General features: G+C 54.4%; 1 protein-coding gene across 1 annotated transcript in view; it reads right to left on the reverse strand.

The window, feature by feature from the left end:
- Positions 1-1947: 1947 nt before the first annotated feature.
- Positions 1948-15486, reverse strand: part of PTPRE (protein tyrosine phosphatase receptor type E) — a 30864-nt gene continuing 17325 nt past the window's right edge. Inside the window, exons 9-19 of the mRNA XM_087824090.1 lie at positions 14977-15096; positions 13883-14046; positions 12193-12328; positions 11759-11908; positions 11349-11442; positions 10290-10366; positions 9098-9232; positions 6130-6255; positions 5047-5213; positions 4050-4185; positions 1948-3816 (exon numbers count right to left, since the gene is read on the reverse strand). Of these exons, the coding sequence (XP_087680216.1) occupies positions 3742-3816; positions 4050-4185; positions 5047-5213; positions 6130-6255; positions 9098-9232; positions 10290-10366; positions 11349-11442; positions 11759-11908; positions 12193-12328; positions 13883-14046; positions 14977-15096 (1380 nt within the window). The 3' untranslated portion in view covers positions 1948-3741. The remainder of the gene's footprint in view (positions 3817-4049; positions 4186-5046; positions 5214-6129; positions 6256-9097; positions 9233-10289; positions 10367-11348; positions 11443-11758; positions 11909-12192; positions 12329-13882; positions 14047-14976; positions 15097-15486) is intronic.

A 15486-nucleotide genomic window follows, 5' to 3' on the forward strand; every position in this document is an offset into this window, starting at 1 on the left:
TCCGGTGCCGTCTCAGCCTCGATTCCAAGTGAGCCATGTCCCTCCGCTGGGACGTTCTCAGGAAACAGAACTATTTCTACCTTTTGCCTTCAAGCTTCTGTATGACCTAATAGTTTTGCCCTAAGTACAGCCCCCTCTTCCTTGGGCAAGACGGACCCCCAACACACATGTACACATACACATATACGCACATATACACCTGCAAGTACACAACACTGTCCAGAGGCCGTGGTTCACTCAGGTTGGTGGAGTCAGTTAGTCCCTGATTGACTTATGACCCTTTATGCCCTTAAGGTTCCTCCCCATCCACATCGGTGTGTGTCTGCACCTCCACTTCCCCAGGGCCCCCGCACACCTCGAGCAGAGGTGAGGGCCACTTACCCAAGGGACATGCAGACAGACCCATGAGGAAAGCCCAGTAACTCAAGGGCTCAGGAGGGAAAGGGAAAGGCATTTCGTTGCAGGCAATTTTTTTTTTCCATTTTGGAGAGGTTTGCAAATCATTTTAACAAACAACAAGGCTCGTCAAATTTATTAAATACAGCAAATAATAAAAGTGCATATTCCAATCCCACAGTAGGTCTGGGATATCTGAAAGGAAGCTGGTGGGGAAGGGAGGGAGGCGAAGGTGGCCGGGGTGGACAGAGCTGGCCTTAGCGGAGCCATGAGGATGTGCCAAGGGTGGCCCGGTGGGGTTTAGATTTCAGGAGGAAAAGCGACACCCAAGGACTCGCTGGTTCCGCCTGGCTGTCCTCAAACGTGGCAACCGACACACTGCTGCTCACAGCTCAGATTCCTGCCTAGACTCGAGCAAAAACTCGGGCTCCCTGAACCGCGAGTCTGACCTGTGCCTCCCGCCGGCACACTCAGGCCTGGGGACCAGCTGCGCGCCACGGCCAGCGCCCCGGCCACCGTGCCCAACCCACGCCGGCGGGGCTGTTCCTACGCCAGCTCGGAGCTAAATTATAGAAGTCCTACAATTAATTGTCTGTATAAATCAATGTTTACCTCCTAATGAACGTCCCGCCTGAAAGGCCTTAAGGCACAGGAATGAAATAAAGAAACTCCCTGGAAGAACGAGACGCAGGCTGCACGTCAAAGTAAAGATTTATCGCGTGGGAATGCTTCAGACCTTGCGATGTGCAAATACAAAGAATTCAGCAACGTTCAGTGGCATCATAATCAGAGCAAGATCGAGTGATAAATGTAATAAAAGAAAGCACGATAGCTGGAATGAGTACATACATGTAGAGATTGCACATAAATTAAACATGACGTAGTTAAACAAGGGTATCAGTAATCAGACATTTAAAAAAATAACGCGGCACGTCTCCAAATGCTGAGACGGATGTCAGGCTCATTTTTAAAGTTTTAAAAAACACATAAAAATACCGTTTAAAACACTGGTCTGCATTCCTCATAGCACATGGAGAGTAAGGTGAGTCACACGGTGACCGATAAAGCGCACAGATCGGAGCGGGTCTTCCGATCACTATTTGGCCTTTGAATTCAACTGCATGCAACACAGACACCGCTGGGGGGACCGAGGTCAGCGTGGCGCTGCTGTATGTACAGGGGACTTTCCTCCACCGAAGGGGCAGAAGAGCGCACGTCCAGGTTGCACACAGGCGGTGAGTCCCCGAGGGCTCACCCCTTGGACTGGGGGCCTCGGCAGAGAGGCCAGGAGGCCGCAGTTATAGGGCCTCAGGGAAAGGCAAGCCCTGGCTGCCCCCACCTGGGAGGGAGCCTGTGTCCAAGGGACAGCGGCTTCTGCTTAATTTCTGGAACTGGAAGGGCCCAAACAGGGCACCGGGACACCTGCAGTGGACACTGGGGACGGCCCAAGGGGACGCGAGAGAACACACCAATGGGGCACTTTCCCAGGGCACCCTGAGAAGGTCTGCGTCTCCACACAGGAGATGCCGGGGAGACCTTTAAAGGACGTGCAGGATTCTGGTGAAGGCTCCTAAATGTGGACCCAAATCCCTGCTCTTCAACTTTGACCCCTCAAGTAAGTGACTAGTCGCCTCCATCACAACCAGCCAGCTCTGTTTCTAGGGTTGGTGTTGAAGGAAAGAAAGGCTCTGGGCTGGGGATTTTAACAATGAAAACAAACGGGGCAACTGGCATGTCTGGCAAGGCTCCCTGCAGTTTCCTCTTGGACCCAAGTGCGGACTCACTGTACCCAGTGTACCGACAAGGAGAAAGGATCACATTGAGCTGCGAATGCGCAGCCCAGGGCTGTGGCTGGCTGGCGGGCTGGCGGCCCCTCAAAGTTGTGCTTCTGTCCTTCCAGCCCGGCGCCTGCTCTGGCCTTTGGGTGGAGCTCACGGGAGAGGCAGAGGCCTGACTACCTGTGAGCCTGTGCTTAGAACCAAGCCCAGCCCCGGGGGCATGGTGCTCAGGCAATGAATACAGAAGAAACAGTGCAATCAGTTTTCAGTGGAAATGTCAAATGAGGCATTGATAGGTCTTTCAAAGGGCAAATGATGTACCAAAAATGCACATGTGAAATGCTTTTGGTAAGTCAGACCAGGTGTTTTTTATGTTGTGCTCACCTGCTAGGCACCCAACGGCCACAGAAAGATCACTGCTACTAAATTAAACTTTTCTACCTCCCTCCCTCCCCCCTTTCTTAACCCCATACGCCAGTGGGATCATTATAATCCAGTGTCCAAGGTCTCAGTAGTATTTCCATCCAAAAATAAGTTAGCCTTTCTTTTCTCTAATTAAATATTGAGGAGTGGGACTTTTAAAAAACGGTATAAATCTAGATTTTAAGATTTCTTACAAACAGCTTTTATAAGAGATTTTTTAAGTACCAAAATGCTTCTCGGAAAGTTTAAAGCGTCATTACCTGCGGTCGTCCTGCTCCTCCTACCCCCAGCGTGTGCTCCCGGCTCGGTGGGTGTCGGGCTTGGGGCCTCACCTGAACCTTTGGGACCTGGGTGCCTTGAAGCCCCGCCCCCGAGGTTCCTCCCGCCCACACGGCGGCCGGGGCCAATGGGAGAGGAGAGAGAAGCGCATCCATGTGAGTCACACACACCGACGGACAGCAGGTGGCGCTGTAGGAGCGCAGCTCCCAGGGCTGCTTTGGCTCCATCCAAGGCCACGGGCGAACAGGACCACCTGCATCTTCTGCGCTCTAGCCACGGAGCAGGGACACAGCCCTGGATACATTTCAGTCTCACTATATAGTCTTCTTGGATCTTTAAAATGTCCAGGTAAACCGCGTGGGTTGAGACTGAGGACTTTACAAAATGCCCTCTTTATTGCGTTTCTCCAGGAACAGTTTGCTTTCCAAAAAATGCTGCTTGCTCAGGGATATAAAATCGGTGTGAAGAAAGCGAATTTTCAGCTGATTTCTGAGTCCCAACTGTTTCCTCACAAATGTTGTGTTTAGTATTTTGCATAAGCACACCTGGCATATTAAGATTTATAACATTTAAAGGTGCCGAGTGGGAGAAACTGAATGATATGGATCTAATGAGAAATTAAAATATTGACTGATATTAGCAGAAATATATATTTTATGGGAAATTATTTGACCTTAATACATTATTCCAGTTTTTTAAAAGGGGGTATTCAAGACGTAATAACTTTATGGCAGGAGGCCTTTAAAGCACAAGATATATACAAAGAAATTAGAAAGGATATTAATGTCAACTATGAAATAAATTAACATGGTTTTTACAAAATATACTGACCATTAAATTAAAAAATATTTTAAGGCAGGAATTTTCATTTGAAGTTAGCATAATCCGAAAATATATCAATAAAATCTTGTACCACTTTGTAGCAGAATTCATACTGTTCCTGAAAAAAGAAGACCAAGAATATATTAAAATGATATTTTAAAAAATTATTTGAATTTAATTAGGAGAAGCATTCAGAAAGAAGACATAAAAAAGTCTGACTATTAAAATATTGTATGCCCACATGCACACGAGAATTTCCAAATGAATCCATTTTCCCACATAGAAAGTGTCAGTGATTACTTTCAACTTAGCGCATTTCCCCGGAAACACCCCTCTCACTGAGCTTCCTACCTGGGTTTGCACCATGTGCGGCCTCTGCAGTCGTAGGCTCTTCACAGCTTGGAACACGTCTAACAGCCCCTCCGCCTTCACTCGCTCCAGGATGTTGCTGAGCGCTATGAATGTACCTGTTCGCCCGGCTCCCGCACTGTGGAGAGAAAGCGCTTAATGCAGGTGACCATGCCCGCAGTGGGTGGCAATGGGATGGCACCAACACCACACGTCGGTGCTGAAGCCTTTCGTGGGGTGATGTGAGAGTGGCCTTTTAAGGATCGTTTCTATGTAGCTGAGCTTTCACCAAGAGGCAGCAGCTGGAACTCACCAAACGCCCGCCTAATGATGCAGACAGACACCTCCGTGTTCAGGTCCAAGGAGAGGTAAAGGTGGGCTGACTCTAGGCCCCTGTCCCCCTGCAGGGACCTGTCCCACGTCTGCCCTGTGGATCACTTCACCTGTGTGCCTCTGGTGCCCGACTTATTCGAAACTCACTCGGGTTTTGAGAGGCAGAACGAGGAGGGGCTCACTGCTAGTTTATTCTAAGTGACCCCTGCAAAGGCACCTGGGACTGCAAACAGAGGCCCGGGCTCCACCTGCTGGCCAGACCAGGAGTGCGCCAGGCGCCTCCCAGGTGCAGAACCCTCGCGGCGCTGACGTCAGGCCACGAGCTCCTTTTCCAGCGCCCCGGGGAGAGGACGGGAGGCGAGCTATCCCCTGAGCCAGAATAACCTTTCAAAAGGAAAACAAGCGCCTTGACATTCAGTGTGGGTCTGTCGGAGCTGCGCCTGGAGATTTTTTTTTGATGGCTTAAAAAGCAGGAGGAAATGTGTGTTGGGATAGTTTCCTAACTCCTCCCACTAAATGCATTCTGCATGGATGCTAAGATGGCATTTATGTGAAGTTACGTGTGCAAGCGTGCAAGAAGAGAAGGTGAAAATGCCGTCTAGGGAATTCAGCCGCCATGAGTGTGAACCGGGTGTGCTGTGCGCTGGCCCCAGCAGGGGGCGCTCACCTGCAGTGCACGGTGATGGGGTGGTTGCCGGTCTGCTGCTGCTGCTTCTGCACGGCCGCGATGAGGTCGATCATGCCCTTGCCCTCGGCCGGGATCCCAATCTCGGGCCAGCCGTGGAAGTGGAACTGTCGAACCACGCGGGTCTGCTCCTCCTGGGGGGCCAGGGGCTGTGGGAGGAAAGGGCATCTCAGTGGTGCTGGGTCCCCCACCCTTCTCTGCCTGGGAACAGGCCCCTGGGCCGCCCACCCTCCCGGGGACTCAGGACAAGACTTAGAGCTCTGTGGGGGCTTTGGCAGCTCCTGGCCGGCCTGTTGTCGACTGTGGTCACACTAAAGACAGGCTGTTGTTGACTGTGGTTACCCTAAGGACAGCTGGCATTGCTTCCTTCCGAGTGGGAAGAAAGACGTGCAGAGGACATCCCTGGAGTCCCTTTACCATGCCCCTGGCAGCTCTGCTTGAGCGGCCGAAACTCTCTTTCTTAAGAGGCGAGGACTCCATGTGACCCGTCACGGCTGGAGATGAGCGGTTCGTGGGTCTAGTTTCTGGGTGGTTCTGAGACTGGCACGGGTGGAAAATATCTTTGGGCAAGCAGGGTCTCTGCTGTGCTGTCTGAGCTCAGAACCAAGTCCCATGGGTGAGTCACCTTACTTATGACTGACCTACAGAATTCCCCTTCTTGGCCAAGAAGCAGAACCCAGGACCCCGCGGGGACCGGGACGGTCAGGGACTCTGAAAAGGCTCCTGGCAGAAAGTCCTGGAGAGGCCTCTGTGGCTTCATCTGTCCCCTTTACTCCTCCTGACCCCGGTCACTGTCATCCCTCCTGAGTGGAGAGTGGGCGGCAGGGCGCCTCTTGGGGTCGGCCACTCTGCCCCGTCATCCCTGTCCCCCAGCAAGGAGGCAGGCGACCGTGGAGGTCTGAATTTTACAGGATTTCTGCTCCTTGATAACACAGCCCCCTATTCAGCACACTGAGCTCTGATGCCAGCGTGGGGCTCCGGGAAGGGCTGGAGGAACAAGGTGAGCCGGCCGGAGGGGCGGCTGCGTGTGCCCGGCCACGGCTCCGACCGCCACGGCAGCCGCACCTGATTGAACGTGACCAGGAAGTCTCGAACACTGATGGCTTCCGAAAGGGCGTCGCTCTTTATTTCGATGGTTAAGTCTCCGTGAGTCACTGAGCCCTCTGTTGGCCAATACTGGTAGCATTTGTCCTTGGGAGATAAAAAATTCAATTTTTAGTCTCTTAATAAATAATTTGCTGCCTGCAGTTTTAACTATATGATACCCAATTGCTCTCAAATGGTTTAACATATTTTGTCGGACCAAGAAAATGACACAAATACGAATACGAAGGCCCATTAATGCCTACTGAGCAAGGGGACAGAATAGATGTGTGTATTTGGAACTTTGACACAGGATGGAAGGGACCGGACAGAAAGGAGAGATTATCTGATAAGTGGAGCTTGAAAAACTGGTTTTGCATTGACCTAGATTCCTGACACACAGCCAACCAGGCCTGATAGGAATGTCCGTCCCCTGCTGGAGCCAGCAGTGGACAACTACACGACATACGTGGCTGCTTGAACCTTCATAAAAACAAACCTGACAGGTTAGGGCTTAAAGGCAAAAACAAAACTGTGAAAACCTGAGAAGCAGAACGATTTAACAAATAAGACCCCAAAGAGCTAACCAATCACGACATGAAAGATTGCAGCGTCCGATGACAATGAAATCAACTTCACGTCCCCAGCAAGCAGCACTAAGAGAATGGAAAGGGCAGGCCATCAGCTGCCACAAGGTACTTTCATACATAAAGCCACAAGAGTTAGTACAAAGAATGTGTAAAAAATCCTATGAAACAAAAAAGGGGAAATAGTCAGCTAGAAAAATGGGTAAAAGGCATGAACAGGAACCTTGTACTGGGGAACCAAGCCATCTCTAAATATAAGAGGCGAGCCCAGCCGGGCACGGCTCAGTGGTTGAGCATCGACCTAGGATCCAGGAGATCGGGGTTCGATTCCCGGTCAGGGCACATGCCCGGGTTGCAGTCTAGGCAGCCAATCAATGACTCTCTCATTATTGATGTTTCTATCTCTCTCTCTCCCCTTCCTTTCCTCTCTCTGAAATCAATAAAGATGTATTTTAAAAAAATAAAAATAAAAAATAAAAATAAATATAAGAGGTGAGGCTCGGCCTCATGGGAGTCAGAGAGACAAACCGAAGCCACAAAGAGATGATGTTTACCCTTTCCGGTGATCAAAAGTGAGGCTGCCTGACAACATGGGGCGTGTGGACAAACGAAATCCCTCAGAATTGCCAGTGTCCAGTGTCCACAAACCACAACCACTTAGGGGAGCAATTAGGGACGGCCTTGCAGATGCAAACTTGCTCACACTCTCCGATGCACATGCTGGCTCTCTGGCACATCACTCCCTGTGCAGCACACATGTACAAGGGTGTGCCCGCAGCCCTACTTGTAAAATGACAAAATGAACCAACCCCAGCGCTCACAGAGGGAGAGGGATACGTGAAGCGCCAGGTGTATGGCTGGTGCAGTGGAACATAATGAAAGGATTAATGAGGACAGCTTTAGGCATCAACACAGAGAAACAGCAAAGTGTAACTCTGAGTGGAAACAGCAAGTCCCAGAAGAACACATACTGAGATGACGCCTTTTATATACAGCAAAAAGCAAGCAAAATGCATCAGCAGTCTCTTCAGACACACACATATATGATAGGAATGCTTTTTTTTTTCTAAGCAAAGTACATTTCCACTGGGATGGCTTTAATAAAAAAGACAGACAATAATAAGTGTTGGCAAGGATGGGGAGAACCTGGAGACCTTGCACAGTGTAAACTGGAGGAGCTCCTTCAGAGAACAGCCTGGCAGGTCCTCAAAATGGTAAATCATATGAGTTACGATACAGAGTGATGATACGGCCCAGCAGTTCCACCTGGGTATCTACTCAAGAGAAATGAAAGCAGGAACTCAGGTGAGAACCTGGACATGAATGTTCATAACGAGACTCATATGAGCCCCAGAGTAGAAACAGCTCAAATGTCCATCAGCTGAGGAAAGGTTAAACCAGAGGTTGTCCAGCCGTACAATGGAATAATATTTGTCAATAAAAGGGAATGAAGAGCTCATTCACACCACCACACGGCTGAACCTTGAAGACATTAGACTAAGTGAAAGGAGTCAATCACAAAAGACACGCTGTGATTCCATTTACGTGAATCGCCCAGAACAGGCAAATCCATAGAGTCAGAAAGCAGATCTGTGGTGGCAGGGGCGATGGAGAGGGATGAATGGGGGGTGATGGTTCATGGGTTTGGGGATTCTTTCTGGGGTGATGAAAGTGATCTGGAATTAGAGAGTGGTGATGGTTGTAACTCTGTGAATATACTAAAAACCACTGGCCTGTATCCCTTAAAAAGATGAATTGTATGGTATGCAAATTATATCTCAATAAAGCTGTCTTTTAAAAGCAAAGAAATCAAAACGCAAATTTGGGGGAGTGGTTACATCTTGGGGGAGCACCTAGGTAGATGTACGTTATTGGCAAAAGTTGGGGTTTTCAGTTGGATGGTGGGTTTGCGAGTCCTTATTATGTTATTAAATAAATACCTAATCCGAGAAGGCCATGGGTGGATCTCTGGGACAATGGAAACACCGAACTCACTCAGCTTGGCCAGGGGGAGTCAGTTAGGCGCGCTCATCAATACCTACACCTTTATGTCTTGGAAAAACTGAATATGTGTCTTGTTCTCCAACAGGCTGTGATCAGATTTGTATTTGTGGCAAACACAAAATGAAATCTCAAGGCAGGTTAAATAAAACCATAGAACAAAAGCTGGTGGGTAGTTATGGTTACAAGAAAGAAAGAGAGAGTGAAATGAGACCCTTTGCAGCTCCAACCTCAGTAGCTGTGGCTGAACCTCCCCACCTGACAGCAGGTGGGACGTCTGCAACGACGGACCTGTCACACGGGGTGGGGAGGACCCAGTGTGTGCAAACCGCCCCTGGGGGCCGGGCTGGGCGGCCCCTCACCTGCTCTCGCTCCTGGACCTCCGTCAGCATCACGATGGTGTGGCATTTCCACTCCCAGACCATCCTCCAGAAGTCCTCCACCGTGTGCGCCAGGGGCCCCTGCGTGGCGATGAAATAGTCCTTCTGTCGGTAGCCCTGCGAATGGAGCAGAGGTCACAGGCTGACTTCCTCCCTCGGTCCCACCACAGGACCTTGGGCTTCGGCACAGCTGGGGCCGGGAGAGAGAAAACACTCCCCGGGTTCCAGGGCAGGGCCAGGCCCGCAGCGGGCAGCGCACACGGGAGACAGGTCAGGACGCCCGCTTCTCTGAGGACTGGACCCCTTGTCACCCATCACCTCTGAAAGGCGATTACGCACTGCCACTCGCCTGCCTGCCGACCACCTGGGAAAGCACCTGGTGGCTCTGATTCTGACAGGCTGCCATGTGTTACGGTTCGGTTGGCATCACGCGGTGCAGAGAGCCCTGGGTGCAGAGTTGGAGGAAGTGGTTCAAATCCCAGTTCCTCCACTAGGGCCCCAGAGACCTTTGGCAGAGTTTTCTCATCTGCAAACAGGAGTCCTCACACAGACCTGGCTGTGACCCTGCATCGCGGCGTCCTGCAGGAATGTGCCGCAGAAACCACGCGGGGACGGGGGGAGGGAGGGCGCGCGCAGGAGCACCGATGCACAACCGGCGGTGACAGAGACGCGAAAGAAAAATCGCTACGTGTTAACAGCAGAATGGCCCTCATCGGCTTGGCTCAGTGGTTGGAGCATTGGCCTGAGGACTGAAGGGTCCTGGGTTCGATTCCAGACAAGGGCACGTACCCGGGTCGCAAGTTCTATCCCCGGCCCCGATATCAGGGCACGTGCGGGGGGCAACCGATCGATGTGTCTCTCTCACGTCGATGTTTCTCTCGCTCTCTCCCTTCCACCCCCTCTGAAAAAAGCAATGGAAAAAATATCCCCGGGTGAGTATTAAATAATAATAATAATTAATAAGAAAAGCAGGACGGGAAATACTGAGTCGCTTGGCAGCGAGCTGTCGCCTTCATTTCCAAAGCTCCTCCTTCACTTTTTCTAAGCAAATAACTAATGCGAAGAAGGCCTGGGTTTCTGCAGGCAGGTGGCGCCTTTCTGACGGAGCCAGGAGCTGATCAGGGTGCGTGAGGGTGGGTCTCCCTCGCCCTCGCAGCCAGGGCCTCGGACTTACGTCGATGAAGGACGCGTTGATGTAGTCCGTGTACTCCTGGCCCCGCTTCATGGACAGGATCACGCGATTGAAGTCATCTGCAAGGCAGCGTGTCCCTTGGGTTAGCAACACAGCCCGTCCTGCCCTGCGGGCTTTCCTGCGTCGCTGCAAGCTCCCGAAACATAAAACTTACTAACAAAGTCACCTGGCAGGAGGTTTACTTTATAAAACAGGTGGATTAAAGTGGCCCAGGGAGGGGGTGTGCTGTCAGGAAAGCTCTGAAAATAATTCAGGTATGGTTGTCATCTGCCGTGAATTGCGATCATTCATACCAAACTATGAGCATGACAAACACTGCGTTTAAAGGGTAACAGGAATGTGGGCAGGAAGGCGACCCAGGGAAGCCAGCCAGGGACATCACGGCCACCAGGACGCGAATCTGAGGCTGGGAAATCTTCACCTGGACAGTCCCTATGCACTTTCTGCGCACAGTGCGGCCTCCGGAGCAAGTCTGTCTAGACCTTGCTGGTGTCCTGGGCTGTTGGCCCTTCGGGGAGGTGTCTGGAGTGAGGCTCTCCCTTTGCACAAGACGGGCCCCACCCTCCATGGCTCCTCTGATCACTGTGGTCCCTTCCTTGGCCTGCCCTCACCCAAGACCCGGAAGGTCTCAGCTGAGCTCCTCCAAGTTCTGCTGCAGGCCCGGGCCAGGACTCCTGCTCTGTGTAACGGGGGTGCCAGGCCTCGCCCAGGCTTAGGGGAGGATTCAATGAAATGCAGAACCGGGAGGCCCTGAGTCATGCTTGAAACAGCCCTCTGCTGCCGGGAAGTCCTCCCTCTCCCAGCTCTGGGCCCCTGTCACCCGCTGCCCCCTGACAAACCCAGGCCTGTCAGGGTCACTCACACCTGCACAGGTGGGTGTTCTCTTCCTGGGGAGCAGCCCTTGGCCCAGGGGGTGCCCTGCCCTTGACTCTGGTTTACAGAGCTGGGTGGTAAGTGAACCTTCAGGAATTGAAGGCCCAGGGCCCAGCCCCGCCCCGCCCCGCCCTGTGGGGTTACACCCCAGGCCCGGGGCTGCCTTACACGGGATGATCTGGATGACCCTGGCCTTCTTCATGTTTGCTGGCAGGTTGCCTGTCCTCATGTTCTCCTTCATGATCCGGACGTTCGTCAATTTCTGCCGTCACAAAAGGACACGACCACACGGTTAAAACGTGACACTCTTGGGCACAGCCTCAGCTTCCTAATACAAGGCACCAGGACCTGCCTCCATCTCCAGACCTCCCCTGGGTCGGGAAATAAACGTGTGTGCAAGACACCCTCCCCCGCCCGGCTTGGGATGCTGCTGAGCTCTGAGAGTCCACACAGTCCCTTCCGGGCAGGTCACTGAGGGCCAGCCCCGGCCTTCTCTAGGGTCCACCAGCGGGGACGCCACGGGAAGCAGCTTCTTCCTATTAGCCGTCCTGCCTTCTTTTGGAGCTGGGGGCGCTCACCCTGAACTCCTCCTCCAGCCCGATCTTGTCGAAGTGGGTGGTGGCGCCCTGCAGCGTCTGCAGGTGCTTCTCCAGGGAGGCCACATCCAGCTCCGTGTCCCCATAGAGGTAGTACTCCAGCAAGGCCTGGTAGATGAACGTGTACTGCACCTGCGGGGACAGCAGGGGGGCCTGGAGTGCGCCCTGCAGCCCTGGCACCCGCTCAGGGCTCACAGCTCCAGGCGCGGGGGAGGTTTGGGGGCAAAAGTGACCATTACAGTGACCGCTTATGGCCTTGAGAAAGATCATGTAACAGCCACATTACCGAGCACAGCCGTCGCCCACACACCCTCGGGGACAGCTACGCAGGGCTGCAGAGGCGGCTGGGTCTGCCTTGCGAAGCTGAGGCCAGGACGGGGGCGGGCGCTGGGCCTGGGCCTGGGGAGGTGACTCACATCCGTCTGGACCATCTGAGGGCGCTGATTGCGGATTCTGGCCACGAACTCGAAGACGTCCACCTTCTGCTCGGCGTGCATCATGTCCATCATGGCGTCGATGACGATGAAGGTCCCGGTCCGGCCCACGCCAGCGCTGCGGGGACACAGGAAGATGCCACGCCGTGAGGCGGATTCCACCCCCCACCCCCACCCCCACCCCCCGAAGCAAATGGCAGGGCCCCAAAGCACGCCCGCACACCAGGGCCGCACACCAGGACGGGGTCCCGCCGACCCCTCACCGGGAGACGGGCACCTCCCATTCCACCCGCCTCGCTTGGGCGAGTCTATGCCGAGGCCGCCAGAGGGCGCCGCACGCGGAGTAAAAGCCCCAGAGACTGTTAAAAGGCTTCTCAAAAAGAGCAGCTGCAGCAGCTAAGCCTTGCGTGAGGCTGTACGGATTCTTCCCGTATTACCAAGTGTTGTCTTCTCGTTACAACTTGCGCAATTGGCTTTTTAAAAAATTGCCATACTATGCCCGGCCGGCATAGTAGGAGCGTCCACCCAGGAACCAAGAGGTCATGGGTTTGAGTCCCGGTCAGGGCACATGCCCGGGTTGTAGGCTCATCCCCAGTAGGGGGCGTGCAGGAGGCGGCCTAGCAATGATGTTTCTCTCTCACTGATGTTTCTCTCTCTCTCTTCTCCCTTCCTCTCTCTAAAAATTAATAAAAATATATTTAAAAAAAAATTGTCACACGAGATACGGCCTTTCAGGCTGGATCCGGTGGCCCCTGAGCCAAGGTCATGCCGCTGCGAGGTACCAGTCAGCTCTCTGGCATCCTAACCCTCCGCCAGGACTTCAGCTTAGGGTCTCTGCGGAGCCAGCTCCTCCCTCGGGAAGCTGCCCTGACTTGATTCCGGGTTTGGGTTTCCTTCCCTCCCACCATCGTCCCTGCCTTCCCCACGACAGCTTCCCCGTCTTGGTCTCGTCTGGACCTCCCCCAGACAGTGCCAGCCGTCCACGTTTGCCTCCCCAGACCCAGGCCTCAGCGGGTACAGATATGCCCAACAAACGTTCACAGATAAACCCCAATGGCCCAGACTCCCTGCAGCCCCTCCTAGAACCTAAGGAATGACCCCAGCAGCAGCCACTGCTTACAGTGGGGCAAAGCGCACCCCCAGATTCGTGTCCCAGGCCCCTCCAAGGCTGGCCTTCCCGTTATAGACCAGGCAGCCCAGGGAACCAAGGCTGAGGGGGGTGAAGGGACGCGGCAGGGGCGGCCTGGGTGGCAGCCTGGCTCTCCTGGCCGCCATTCGCTCCCTGTGCCAGGGGGCACACCTTCCAACCCCCAGCCTCGTGTGCTCCTCCAGAAAGACTCTGGGGGGCTCCCTGTAGGAATGTGGTCTTTATCTCTTCCTGGGGTGACTCAGGGTCCCTGGGGGCCCTGAAGGGGGGAGGCCAAGGGGACCTGCCAGTCCTACTCCCACTCCCACTATCAACCCAGGCCTCTCGGCTTGTCTTAGATACTGGGGTCCCCCTCACGTGCCACTGAAGACAGGGCTGTGCTGTCACGGAATGGGTGGGGGTTCCCTGGGCTGCTGCCCAGTGACTGTGGCTGGCGTTCACATCACCCCGCCTGCCCATGTCACCCTGATGTTGGTGGATGCGGGGCTGAGTCCTCCCACGTGGCTACGCGAGGTCCAGACATACCTACAGTGGACCACGATGGGCCCGGCGTGCGTGGGGTTGAGCGTCTTCACTTTCTTCAGGAACTTGAGCATCCCAATGGGGGTGAAGGGCACCCCAAAGTCGGGCCAGCTGGTGAAGTGCAGCTGGCACACGAGCCGCGGGGCTTTGCAGCCATCGGGGAGCTGCTGCAGAGGCACAGGTGTGTGTGAGACGGCCGTCCCCACCCCCCATCCCTAAAGCCAGTCCAGGGCTCGGGGACCCCACAGATGGCAGGGTGGCTACTCTCTTTCCTTGGGGTGTTTCTGTACGTGTGCACACGTGAGTTTGTACATGCATGCATATGTGTGCATCTGTGTGTTCACGTGCATGTGTGCATGTGTACACGCATGTGCACTGTGTGTGTGTGTATCTGGGGGCGGTGTCTGGGAGGGAGGGAGGCAGGGACAGTGAGAGTGACAAAGCCCATCTCCTTCCCACTTTGTGCTGTGGCGTCTGGACACCTGACTCCTCTTGCGACCTGTGCTCGCCCGCATCCACCGGCCGTCCTGCCAGCCCGGCCTCTGCGTTCGTCTCCTGCGCCTCTATCTCACCCGCCCTCCACACACACAGGCCTCTGCTGAAACCACCTGGGAACCCTGGGGTGGGCAAGGAGCAGCAAGGAGTGTGGAGAACAATGAGGACGTTTCGGACGTCCTTGTGCTTCTGAAACTGCTGAAGAAAACCCTGCCTCGAGATCCCAGTGTGTGAAACGGCACCGCTACTAAGGGGGACCCCGCCCCCGCCCCCTCCGACTCACTCACGCCCTCCCCCAGGAGTGGCCCCTGGGAGCCAGGAGCAGCCTGTGTGAGGACTTGTGGGCTCCTGCCTCTGGTCCTCCGCTGGGGACTCACCCTCGGTCCCCTGACACCTGTCCCATCCCTGTCCCTGTCCCCACCTGGCACATCCTCTGGCCCCAGCCCCCACTCAGCAATGCTAGGGAATGGGAAGCAAAGCTGGGGACGGGGGCTGAGCTGGGGGGAAGCTCTTCCTGCTATGAACCAAGACCTGCTTGCTCCCGCCTTCCCGCGTGGAGCGTGAGGGCTGCCTCTCCGCACGCCCGCACCTCGGGTGCTTACCGACTGGATGCAGAACTTGCGCACGGTGTAGTCCACCAGCGCCACGCAGTCCTCCACGCTCACCCGGACGTGGCCGTAGGTCCAGCAGCCCTGGTCCGGCCAGTACTGAAAGCACTTCTCCTGCAGGGAACCAAGAGCACGGGGGCCTGAGGGCTCCTTCATGGCCATGGCCGGCCCAGGCATTCATCTCTCAGATGCTCGCGCGCTTGCAGTGCCCACACCTGCCCAGGCCAATGACCTGTACCCGGGTGCCACTGACAGGCAAGTACCTTCCCTCTGTCGCCCAGACTTCACTGGGCATGTGGCCCTTCCCCCGTCCAGTCCCTGCCCCCAGGATCTGTGGGGAATAGACCGGTAGCTTCCTGGGGATGTTAAACGGCAGCTGGGAAAGAGCAGGGGACGTGTCTGCTTAGAAATGGGGAAGCTGAGGCCACACGGCTGCTTCAGGCAGCCCTGAGCCTGTAACTGGGGCCCGAGTCTAACACCAACGACTCACGCGTTCATCCAGTC

Source organism: Miniopterus natalensis, chromosome 14, assembly GCF_054644295.1.
Source record: "Miniopterus natalensis isolate mMinNat1 chromosome 14, mMinNat1.hap1, whole genome shotgun sequence".
In the NCBI taxonomy this organism is placed as follows: domain Eukaryota; kingdom Metazoa; phylum Chordata; class Mammalia; order Chiroptera; family Miniopteridae; genus Miniopterus; species Miniopterus natalensis.